The following is a 13,362-nucleotide window of genomic DNA, read 5'->3' on the forward strand; positions in this document are numbered from 1 at the left end:
TTAGTCATTTAGGTCAACATTGGATCATTCAGAGATCCTCACTGAACTTCTGGAGAGAGTTTGCTGCACTGAAAGTAAAGGGGCCGAATAATTTTGCACGCCCAATTTTTCAGTTTTTTATTTGTTAAAAAAGTTTGAAATATTCAATAAATTTAGTTCCACTTCATGATTGTGTCCCACTTGTTTTTGATTCTTTACAAAAAATTACAGTTTTATATCTTTATGTTTGAAGCCTGAAATGTGGCAAAATGTCACAAAGTTCAAGGAGGCCGAATACTTTCGTAAGGCACTGTATTCTTATAATTTAAATAGAATTTGCACATGTATTTTCTTGTTTTTTTTACATATTCTTTTGTTTTCTAAAAACTCTAAAATAATTAATTATGGATTTTTTCCTGCCAGAGGAAATTAACCTTGGCTTGATCCATTATATTCTGCGTGAAGAGAAGTACAAGGAAACAATGGATAATTTCAAGTTTCTTGTGAAAGACAGTAAACCAAATGTGGTCAGTGACAACATGTTCCACATCCAGTGGTCTCTGATAGGCTTCAGTCATGTTAGGTAAGTCTGTTCCTTGATCTGCTTCTTACCACTACACATTTGTTATATTAAAATGTTGCTTAAATATATATCAGAAAATGAAAGATCGTATGTCACAACATCGGTCTTCAATTAGGAGCAGTCAGCCAGGTTTACCAGTTCCAAAACCCTGCATGCAACATACCCATAAAGACACAGATATACAATTTATGATCCTAGAAAACATAAAAAAGGGAAGGAGACAGGATTTTTAAACATAGACAGAGATAGGTATGGTGGATAAAACAATTACATTCTTTACACCCATATGGGTTGAATAAGGATTATGACTTATACCTATTTTTGTAGAACAGAGAGATGAATGGTGATGGTTAATTATTGTCATCATTTTTCAAATGTGTATGTGTATTCCTTTTGTAGAAAATGAAGAATCGAGAAAGGTCCTGAAAACATTAAGTCGATGCTTGTCCAAATATGGAATTAGCTGCTAAACAATAGGGGTTAAAGTTGTGTTAATTTGCAGAATGGTGTATGACATTTTTTGTAATTTTATATTTTTGTATATTTGTGTGTGTTGGTTGGGGATTCGTTAATGAAGTTACCAATCAGTATGCACATAATGAGATGTAGTATACAGTTCTAGCTTTGAATGAAGTGGATAAAGTCTAGTCATGTTTTTTACTGCTATCTGACCCTCATTTAGGGAGGTTTCCCCACACTTCCTTTGCTGCTTACAACGGTGTCACCAGACAGAGAGTAATCTGCAACAGGGACACAGACAAAATTACAAAACCTGACATGAATTCAATCCCTCCCTTACTCTGCTAAAGAAAATATTTTTTTTTATATCTTTGTGTACTACTGTTGTAGAGATATTCTCACTTCCTGTAAGAACAGGAAGTGAGAATAAATCTGTCCAGCTAAGCCCTTAATAGCAGTAAAAAAAAAAAAAAAAAAATCAGTTTTTATCCCTCCCCCACTCTATTTAAAAAGTTTGGGCTGGACATACACTTTAACAAGGAAAGATATACAGTATCTGATTCTAGATCCTAGTATGATTAATTTCAGTGAACTATTGCCCATTCATCAGATATAAGCTAGTGCCATGTGCCATATAACTCCAAAGACTGTAATAAGATGCTTGTCTAATAAATAGTAAATAATACTGTGTAAAGAAGAGATATTTGGTAGTTTCAAGCGTTCTCCTTTTTCTATGAATGGTAAGTATTATAAGTACATTACAGGTACCCAGTGAGGAGTCAGAAAAAAAGATAAATCTAATCATAAATAGATTTTGTGAGCTGTGCACTGCTTTGTATGAAATATTTACATACTTCTCACATATTTATTAGACCATCGGAGATGCATAATGCAATAATACCCACTTTTGTTATTCTGCATCGTCCTTCGTCTCACCTTCTTGCATGTTTCTCTTCTGATAAATCCTGCAACTTGTTAGGAATCACAATATGTGCTTCTGATGCTTGAATCAGTCATTTGTCTGGGAGATAAGACAGAATCCAGAGAACAAAGTAGCAATTTAGAAGAGATGTCTGCTTTACCCTTTAGTAGAGTCTAGCATACACATCAAACTATTTACTTTAGTTGCAGCAGAGGCCATGTAGCTATTGATAAATAGCTATAGATACACCGACAAATAATAGAACACAGCTGTAATTTTATATATTTTTAAAAGTTACATAGACTATTGAGTGATTTTACACCATTGGTTCTACAAGGGGATTGTCATGGAGATCTCATTGGGATGAAGTCACTCGTGTCCACTGTGTTTGATAGAAAACATGGAATAATAGTTAATTGAAAGCCTACACCGTACGTACTTATACCTACTGTCTATAACCTGTAATACTTAAATTGAGGGTTATATTAGCAGAGTACTATAGATGCCTGGAACTAAATGACATGATTGTGCAATGTGCTCATGCGGCCAGGTTCTGTATCAGGGACTGGGAATCTGATATTATACATTTGCCTGTTTATTTTGCCTTTTTGATGTCTAAAATATTTTCTAAGTTGTACACATGTGCATTTGTGATTACCTGGTGTTAATAGGATTTTACTGTCAGCACATCTTAAAGTGGTTGTAAACCCATACATATACCCAGTAAAGTTACTGGCCTCAGGCGATACACAGAGATTAAACAAATCCTCCTACATAAGTTATACCTGTTTTTCTACAGTCTTTTCTTCTCTACATCCATTCAAAGAACAGAATTTATAAAGATGTCGAGCTGTCAGAGAGCTGAAATTACACACTGCGGAGCTCACTGAGAAGAACTCTGAGAGCTGATTGGAAGGAAGGGACACACGCCCCTTCACACAGCTCCCAGGAACAGAGCTGAGGCTGTCAATCAGCTGGAGGTTCCTCCCCTGTCACCATTTTTCTCTTCGTGTCAGGAAAACTTGTTAAAAGTGATTCATGCTGATAGCAGAGGAACAAAATGGAAATTACACTTAGTGCTCCTAATTGAGACAAGTACACACTGGATATGCTTTGTTCATATTTCATGTCTAAGGTTTACAAACACTTTAAGGTTTCCTAAAATATGCAGCTTATTTGTCAAAAAACGTCTGATACTATACATATAAAATGTTATTTTATTTATACTTTCTGAATACATATGATGTTAGCTCTCTATTTATAGTATAAAGTAAATTATACTTAGAAGATTTTGGGTGAACACAGAGGTTTCTTTCTTATAACAGTTACAATGTGAGTGAAAAGGCAGGATCCATCAGTGTGACTGTGAAGAGGACTGGGAACCTCAACCAGTATGCCATAGTACTGTGCCGCACAGAACAGGGCACTGCCACATCCAGCTCCAGTGTGGGCTCCCGACCAGGGCAGCAGGATTATGTGGAATATGCAGGCCAGGTAAATATTTGCAAAATCTGGTGCATGTTTTGAACCTTCAAAAAACAACAGGTAAAAAGTATAAACTTAAAAAAAAAAATGTTATATAGATTTCAGTGAAATTTAGTGAACTATAGGTCTAAAGTGAGAGCGCAACAAAACAGAGAAGCTTCCTTGGCGGTTTCAATTGTTTGAAACTTCAGGCCTAGCCATGTGATATAGAAGTCACTGCTCTGATGTCAAATTAGTTTTCTGTAAGCATCAGGCTACCATTACTACAGCTGAAAAGTAATCTTGCTAATGATCTGAAAAGTAGTCTAGACCGCCACCTGCTTGCTGGATAGAAAACTGCATAATATTATTATGTGTTTTTAAGGGGTTTTTTTATTCCTGATAAAGAAATTGGTGTGCTGCAAAGTTACCATTTTTGCCCTTACTGAAATGTCCGCAATATTAGCCTCCAGTTTTACTATGCTTGAAAATATGACCTATAATTATGAAAGCCTTCCCATGTTCTTTAGAAGGCCTGTGATGTCTAAGCCACTGCCTAAAACAAACAGGCAATTGTAACAATATGTAGGCATTAGACAAGCAGTTGGTTTAACACAAAAGCAAGAAACAAGCAAATGTGTAAACAGGCGGGCATCTAATGGCCAATACTTTGATCATGTAGGCAATCATTACAATATGCAAGCAACAAATTGGGCATAGTTACAAAACTTAAGTTAATTATACTATCTGAAGTAATTTTTTCAGCTAATTAGGGGCATTTTGTCCCTAAAAACAATTCCAGGTTAGCTAAAAGGAGCTCTCAAAATTCTCAGGAGCCATTAAATCCCAATACACCCTTCAAAACCACTAAAAAACGTATTTATTTTTCGTACATCACAAGACACAGAGCCACATTCATTACCATATGGTTATACGCCACCTTCAGGCGAATGGACACTGGCAACCAATCAGACAGGAAGTCCCCCTATATAACCCCTCCTACACAGGAAGTACCTCAGTTTTTTTCACCAGTGTCTAAAAGGTGATGGTCACAGTGGAGAGACTCCTCATTTTTTGATATTTTTTTCAAAGAAGAAGAAAGAAGATTATGCTATATACCCTGATCAAAGATCTCTGAATCTAAGGGGTTAATCCATCCAAAAAAGTCCAAGATTAAAAGGATGCTACCTGAGCCTCGGGAAAGCAGATATGAGGTTTTGCCTGTGATGTTGTCCTTCTTAGGCACTGGACCCTGGGATCTGCACCCTTAGTAAAACCAAACCCAAAGGCAGAGTGCTCTACAGGTCCAAGGGAGTGGCCCCTTGAAAACAAGGGGACCCAGTCCTTGAAGGTCAGCGAGTGACAAAGCTCACTGTGAAGGGTGAAGATTGGATTCTTGTTACAAGACAGAACCCTGCAGTGGGACTGGTAAGTCCACTTTAAAAATATTTGTAAAAATATTTTTATGCACTGTTCCCTTTTAAAGATAACAGATACCAGGTGCCATGTTGGTATCTGCAAGAGACAATGGGTTTATTAGCTATGTTAAAGCACACCTTGTTTGTTTAAACATATTTTGCTAGTTATGTGCAAAGCAGTGGGTGTATCAGCAGTGTCATGCTACACCTTGTTTGTTTTAAAATATATTTGCTCTCCATGTGCAAAACAGTAGGTGCATCAGCTATGTTAAAGCACCTTGTGGTTTAAACATTTATCTTTGCCTGTGCAAAACAACAGGGGTAACCGCTATGTTAAAGTATACCATGTTGTTGGCATGTTGCTTTTGCCTTGGCGTGAAAGCGCCCACACACTCGTCTCTTGGTCTCTGGTCAAGTCTGTAGCGAAGGATCATTCACGCGTGGGAGCCTTCGGCATTTATACACAAGCGTGCGCTTGGAGCAAGAGGGGCGTGTCTGGGCGCGATTGGCGTGCACGTGGACGCCACGTAGCATGTCGCGCATGCGCAGTACAACCGCAAGCGTCACGATTCTTAAACAGTAGTTTTCAGCGCCCAATCCTCTGTCAGAGGCTGGAGGGATCACAAAGCAGCAGCAGCTGGGTGGCGTGAGTCACTGTGGGTGTATGTTTTCTGGCACAGACAGGTTCTGTATCTTTGGGATAATCAGTGCTGTGTGTAATAAGCTTTATAGCTTGGCACAAGCCTTGAGTACACTAAAGTTAGTACCCCAAGTTTGTCTTGCCTAAGCGCAATGTCTGCCTGAAAAAGGGCTGGGGGGGCACAGCTGGAAGGGGCACTGTGATGCCACCATCAGGCCTTGAAGGTCCTAGCTGTTCTTCCTTTGTGTCTACTCCCTCTGAAGAGCCAGAGGCGATTAGCCAATCTGAGCCATTTCGGTTGTCAGGCATAGTAGCTACTCCTACTGCTTTTGTCGCAACCTACATCACTAAGGACAATTTGGCATCGGCTTTAGCCAGCCTTGAGGGTAAGATTGCTGCCAAGATTGCAGCATCATAAGGAGGAAGGAAACGTGATAGATCCCCCTCACCTGAGCCACCACCTGAATCAGTTCAGGATTGGGCAGAGGATGTGGAAGAAGCAGGTGTGGAGGACCCTATAGAAGGTCAAGCTGAGTCCACTTCTGGGGAGTCAGGATCTAAGGTGTCATACTCGGCCTTTCAAACCCAGTGATTGTTAATTCAGTCTCTCTCTTAAATGGTCCAGTTTGGATACAAATTACCTCCCATAGAGATGTCTGAAGTCTCTTTTTCTGCTGTAGACTCACTGCGCCCTCCTCATAGTCCCCAGCCTTTTCCCCTACATCCTTTCTTGGAGCAGGTAATGTATGCTGATTGGAATCATCCTGATAGGATTTTTATTCCTCCTAAAAGGTTTTCACTATTGTATCCTATGGAGGAAAAATTCACTAAAAAATTTAGTTTACCTACTGTGGATGCTGCAATTTCTTCAGTTAACAAAAGTTTAACTTGCCCTGTGGATAATTCCCAGGTTTTTAAAGATCCAGCTGATAAGTTGGAATGTTTACTAAATGTCTCCTTTTCTGTTGTAGGGTCTGCAATATAACCAGCAGTGGCAGCTATAGGAAATTGTCAGTCTTTAAAAGACTGTATTAAGCGAGTGTCCAGGATGGTTCCTTCTCAAGGAGAGTATGTGGAAGATTTGAAAAATCTACCTTGTACTTTATGTTTTGCAGTGGATGCTCTTAAAGACTCCATACAGCAGATGTCACAATTTGCTCTTTTAACAGTGCATATGTGCAGAATCCGATGGCTAAAAAGCTGGTCTGCAGAATTACTGTGTAAAAAGTTGCTGGCAGGCTTTCCCTTTTATGGAGAACGCCTATTTGGTGATGATCTGGATAAGTATATCCAAAATATTTCGGGGGGGGGGGGAGGTAAAGAGATGTTGCTACTTGTTAGGAGGAAAAGCAAACGTCCTTCTTTTAAGATTCCCAGCACTTACACTGCTTCTAGTCCTATGCAGTTGCGACGGCCCCAGCCATCTGGATCTAGAGCCTGGGCCCAGAGATCTACCAAGTCTACCTCTAAGCCTACCTTGTGAAGGGGCGTCCCCACTCAGTCGGGTGGGGGGAAGGCTGCTATGGTTCTCAAAGGTCTGGTTGGTAATAATTCGGGACAACTGGGTTATTTCCACCATCTCGCAGGGATTCAAACTGGAATTTCTGGCATTTTACCCTCCTTGGTTTGTAAAATCAAACATGCCTGCAGATCCTCTAAAAAGAAAATATCTCTTTCTGGCTCTGGACCATTTAAGTTCCCAAAGAGTGATTACAGAGGTTTCGTTGGACAAAAGATTCTGGGGTTTTTACTCAAACCTTTTCATATTCCCCAAACCAAATGGAGACGTGAGACCTATTCTGGATCTCAAAGCTCTGAACTAGTTTCTGAACATTCGTACTTTCCGTATGGAGTCAATTCGTTCAGTCATGGCCTCCCTACTGGGAGCAGAATTTTTAGCATCCACAGACATCATGGATGCATATCTAAACGTGCCTATATTTCAGGCACATCAAAGGTTTTTATGCTTTGCAGTAGAAAACCGTCATTATCAGTTTGTGGCCCTGCCCTTCAGGTTGGCCACGGCTCCAAGGGTGTTCACAAAGATCCTAGCTCCAGTATTGGCTGCTCTAAGGTCTCAAGGGATATCAGTGATAGGATATCTAGACGATCTATTACTAATAGATCGATCAGCTTCGGCCCTAAGCAGATATGTTCTCCAAACAGTACAGTTCCTAGAACGTCTGGGTTGGATTCTGAACTTGGCAAAGTCAGCATTACAGCTGGTCCAGCGTCTGGAATATCTGGGTTTTCTTGTTGACACAATACAGGCAAAGGTATTCTTGCCAATAAGAAAGGTTACAGACCTGAAGGATCTGGTTCGATCCGTAAGAAGGCAAAAGTATCTTTCTGTACGTCTTTGCATGAGGTTATTGGGGAAGATGTACAACAAAAGAGAAAGGAGAGCAGCGTCATCTAAATGCAGTATAAAAGATGCGTTTAATAACAACAGACAAATGCAAACTCACTAGATCGGCATGATAAACTGGCATGTAAAGGGTTCATCCACTCCAGTGGGAGGACGAGCAGCAGAGATATAGAGGATCTTCGCTGGTTTCAGCTGTGTGGGTGGCTCCTAGAACTTCCGGGTACGCGGTATCCCTCAGAGAAGAGCCGCAAACTTCACTCCTGGGTAGAAGGTGGAGTGGGAGGTGCGCGCGTTTTGGAGACGGGAGGTCCGCTTTTGGGGAAGATGGTGTCCACAATCGGAGCGATTCCCTATGCTCAATTCCATGCCATACCCTTACAGAACAATATTCTGTCAGCATTGACCAGAAAGGTCCAGTCCTTAGACTGGTGCATGTCTCTGGTACCAAGAATATGTCAGAGTCTAAGTTGGTGGTTGTCAACCAGAAGTTTGGAAAAGGTAAAAAACCTTTCTTCCAGTTGTCTGCAATATCATCCTATCCTGGGCAGAAAAGTTTGTTCTATGCCTATAAGCCGTTTTCATTGCAGAAATAAAAAACTGGCAGGCAGACTTTCTGAGTCGTCAAAAGATGTTTCCGGGGGAACGAATTTTGCACCCGAGATCTTTGCATCGATCTGCCAACGCTGGAGGGTCCCAGACGGAGATCTGTTGGCATCCAGGTTTAACAAGTTGAAGAGATTTGTGTCCAGGACCAGGGATCCACTCTCAGTTGGAGTGGATGCTTTGGTGACTCCTTGGGAGGAGTTTTCCCTGATCTATGCCTTTCCTCCGGTTCAGCTGCTACCACATCTGTTATGCAGAATCCAGATAGAGGGGAAACCAGTAATCCTGGTAGCTCCAGCGTGGCCGAGGAGGTTTTGGTATGCACAAATTCAAATTTTGGCAGGTTATTATCCAGGCGTATGGTTTGAAAGGGAAGGTTCCACCTTTTCCTGTAAAGGCACACACTACCAGAAGAGTAGGTGCCTCCTGGGCAGTTCGCCATTAAGCTTCTATGGCACAAATTTGCAAAGCCGCAACTTGATCGTCAGTGCATACCTTCACTCATTTCTTTTAAGTTGATGTTGGGACCCAGGAGGAGTCTGCATTTGGCCGCAGTATTCTGCAGGCAGCTGTGTAGATCTTTTGTGGTCTGAGGGCGTTATTTTTGGTGTCCCCCTCCCCTCAGATGCATTGCTATGGGATGTCCCATATGGTAATGAATGTGGCTCTGTGTCGCGTGATGTACGAAAAAGAAATATGGATATTTTACTACAGCTTACTTGTAAAATCAGTTTCTTGGAGTACATCACCGAAAACAGAGGTCCGTCCCCTCTTGTATGGGGCCTTTTTATTGCTTGCTACAAAACTGAGGTACTTCCTGTGTAGGAGGGGTTATATAGGGGGACTTCCTGTCTGATTGGTTGCGAGTGTCCATTCACCTGAAGGTGGCGTATAACCCATATGTTAATAAATGTGGCTCTGTGTCCCCTGATGTACTCCAAGAAATTGATTTTACAGGTAAGCTGTAGTAAAAAAATCCATATTTTTGCCTTCCCTTATTAACATCAATTGATTCATTGGATAGTTAAATTGCACTGGCCTGAATCAATTGCCTGATTTTCTGGTGAATCTCTCAGTTTTGCACATCCTTAAAAATCCTAATAAACAAGAAACAAAAAAAAAAAATATGTAGCAACAAACTTTTACCTCCTTTAAAGGATATCCTCAAAATTCATGCTATGGAGGGGAACCATATTAAAATAAATGAAAGAAAGGGTTAAAGGACAACTTCACCTTTACCAAAAATCACAAAGTGCAGCCCACCAGTCAAAAGCCAACCCTCCACCTTTCCCATTACAGCAATCTTGACTGCACGTTCCTGCCCAGAGTTATACAACCTTTGCTGGATCCTCTTCCCACTGTTCACTCATTCATTCCCATTCGTTCTTATGAATGATCCATACTGTGCTGGATGGTTGAAGGCCACCATAAGTACCTCTCATCCATAGGAATAGGTATAGCATACCCTCTTGCATAATCTAGTCTTGCGAGTCTCTGAATCGTTGCTTCTGTTATTATGATGTGATCACTGAATAAAGCTTTGGACCTGTTCTGTAGATCCATGATGTGCTGGTGACATACTTTCGCTTTGATGGAAAGCTATGGAATCTAATTGTAAAAGAGTTGGGATTATAAAACCTTCCAGCCATCATATACAAGTGTGGGTAAAAGACCAAGGCATGAAGGCAAGAAGACTGCTGATAGTTGCTACTGGAAACACAAGCTTCTGGTTGTTGGACCATAGTGTCACCAGCTGATAAAAAAAAAAAAAAAGGAGCAGTAGGTTTATGTAATGGTAGTAACAAGTGTCCACCATGGAATGGTGAAAAACATCCCTCCAGCAGCAAGGATCATGGCTTGGCTGGGGCGGAATTCTTGCTAATAGAGGGCCTTTCTTCATACGGTACAGTTGACTATCCATTACCCTGCTTGAGCATCAGTTTATGTGAGTACAATCTATGATGATTTTAGGTAATACGTGTTTCTGAATATACACTAGCTGTGATCACTTTGAATATCAGATTTAAAAAAGGAAAATTAAAAAGAGGATTTGTTTCCCACGTGTGACTTAATAATTGTGATACTTTGCTAAGTTAACAGTCTTTACTCCTTTAATAAATTAGCCCTATTGTGTAAGGGTTTTTACTAATTTTATTTGGGTTTCTAGAATAATAAGACACTCACTGACTGCTATCTCAAATGAAAATTTAAAGGAGAGTTGTGCTCTTTACTAACATTGACCTTCAGTTTGTACAACAGTGTTTCTTTTTTTTCCATTTAGTGTCTTAAGTGTTCGTACTTGCTTTCCTATATGCATTTTTTGTAGCTTTATCAGAAAACTTTGCAGTAGATTGCTTAGGAAAATATTATAGATTTTTGTGTGGGTGTAATTAGAAGAGTTAACAATAGTAGTGAAATTGCAAAGACAAGTAAGTGCAGAATGAGATCATTGAAGTGCCTCTGCTGTCTGTCTCAGGGGTGAATATTCTAAATACAGTAAAATAAATCTGTTAATGCAGAGTGATGTATCCAATATGTTTAATCCCATCAGGTGCAATTTGATGAGAGAGAGGACAGCAAGGCCTGTACTATTATCATCAGTGATGACCAGGTGTACGAGGGCATTGAACGTTTCACAGTGGAACTGAGTATGCCTGCCTATGCACTTCTGGGACAGATTACTAAAGCAACTGTGAACATTAATGACACAGAGGATGAGCCAACTCTACAGTTTGATAAGAAGATATATCGAGCCAGTGAGAGTGCAGATGTCCTATCTATTCCTATTGAGAGAAAGGGTTAGTCAACTTTCCAGTTATTAAAATATCGTTTATGGTTCATAGTTTGTACAAGTAAGCATTCTATATCATACCTGTAAACATACATTCGTTAGACATTTCCTAGTATATAAATAACAGGAACTTGGTTATTTTGTACCATGACTTGTTGGAATTATCACTATAGCAACAGCTTTGGATTTAAGGGGTAGAAATATAATTTTCACAAACAGCTGTAGCAAATGTTACCAGTTTTAGAAGCAAAAGTTGTAAATTGAACACATTAATAGTGTGCATCAGACTAATATGGCCAGGCATTGTCCCATTAAGGTATTCAATACCGATTTGCAAAGCATGAAACCTGCCTGTATAGAATTATGGTACCTGCCATTGCTGACTTTTTAAAGGTACAAAATCTGGAGCCGTCTTTCTCATCTTTTCTTTACTACTGACTCACTGATCCATTACAAGTTAGGCTCCGTTCACATATTGCCGTCTCGGATCAAGGGCAGAATCGCTGCGATTCTACCCGCGATCCCGAATCATTTCAAATCGCGGGACGCCCGTGTGATTCCTGTGACTTGCAATGGTACCCCAATTGCGGCACGATTTTCAAGCGATTGTTTCCCGATGAATCGCAGTAAAATTGCGCCTACAGAATCGTGGAACACCTATCACCCAATAGCAGTTCTTGGGCGACAGGCGTCCTGCGATTCTCTTTGTCCGATTTTACTGATTTGGCTACTCAATGACCAGGGCCTATTTTGCGATTTGGCACTGCGTGAATTGAATGGACAATTGCGCGGTTGGGCGACACTGTACCCAAATTAAATTGACTCCTTTTTTTCCCACAAATAGAGCTTTCTTTTGGTGGTATTTGATCACCTGTGGGATTTTTATTTTTTGCGCTATAAACAACAAAAAAAAGACAATTTTGAAAAAATAAAACAATATTTTTTACATTTTTTTTATATGAAATTCTCAAAAAAAAAGTAAAAATCAAATGTTTTTTAACATTTTAGGCCAATTTGTTTTCTGCTACATATTTTTGGTAAAAGAAATTGCAATAAGCGTATTTTTGATTTTTGGTTTACTAACTACAAGAAAGATTTATGTCATTTTTATTGTTTTTTTTACTAGTAATGGCGGCGATCTGCGATTATTTTGCGGGACTGCGACATTGCGGCGGACAGATCGGACCCCTAACTGACATTTTTTACACTTTTGGGGATACCAGTGACATAACTACAGTAATCAGTGCTAAAAATATGCACTGTTACTGTAAAAATGACACTGGCAGGGAAGGGGTTAACAGTACTGGTGATTAAGGGGTTAAATGTGACCCTAGGGGCGTGATTCTAACTGTGGGGGGCGTGGCTTGTGAAGTCATCACAGAGACATGTGAGACTATATAGCAGGATCACATAAACACCTGTGATCACTTCTGGGAGAAGTACAGACGGCTGTGTTGTCCTTCTCTGTCAGCGGCGGGTGGCCGGCGGCCATCAGAGCCTCCTGACACCCGCACTGGCTCCCCCGTTGACGAGCGGGGGGCGGGAGCGCGCCTCCGGCGGCGGGCGATCGCCCCCTAGCTCCCCCGAGGCGCTCTGCCTGTACGAGCCAGACTGCCGCAGTACATCTGCGGCGGCTGGTCGTAAAGTGGTTAGATAATTAGTTATTGAAGTATAACAGTACCTAGTATAGTTATCCATTATATGTCTGTCACCACCAGCACAGAGTATTTGTGAGAACTCTCTTTAGTGACTAGTCTTCAAATCACCAAATTTAAGGATAACTGTACTTTAAGTACAGTCATTTTTTATAGGTCCCCATAACCCACACCAAGTCTGATGCTAGCCATACACCAGTCTAAAAATCGTTTGAAGCCCGTTTTCCGGAAAAAAAAAAAAAAACACATAGTCATGAGAGCAAACGATATTGCCATCATGTAATGACCGAATTTTGAACGATAAATCGTATAATGGACATAAATGAATCTGTTTCTCGCTTGTATGCACAGTACCATCAGTTCAAATTTTAACAGGGGAGAAACACATTAACCTTTCGATTTGTCGTCCGTTTGGCAGAATTATCAACCTTTTCCTTCAGTTTTTGGCCCAAAAATGTCACAACCGATTTGTGTCCACTA

At 40.4% G+C, this 13,362-nt stretch overlaps 1 protein-coding gene across 1 annotated transcript in view; it reads left to right on the forward strand.

Moving 5' to 3' along the window:
• The window catches only part of FRAS1 (Fraser extracellular matrix complex subunit 1), an 843,167-nt gene that overhangs the window by 719,294 nt on the left and 110,511 nt on the right, over positions 1-13,362 (forward strand). Inside the window, exons 53-55 of the mRNA XM_082266873.1 lie at positions 403-562; positions 3,269-3,437; positions 10,988-11,234. Of these exons, the coding sequence (XP_082122999.1) occupies positions 403-562; positions 3,269-3,437; positions 10,988-11,234 (576 nt within the window). The remainder of the gene's footprint in view (positions 1-402; positions 563-3,268; positions 3,438-10,987; positions 11,235-13,362) is intronic.

Source organism: Pelophylax lessonae (genome assembly GCF_965119305.1).
Source record: "Pelophylax lessonae genome assembly, chromosome: 1".
Classification (NCBI taxonomy): Eukaryota; Metazoa; Chordata; class Amphibia; order Anura; family Ranidae; genus Pelophylax; species Pelophylax lessonae.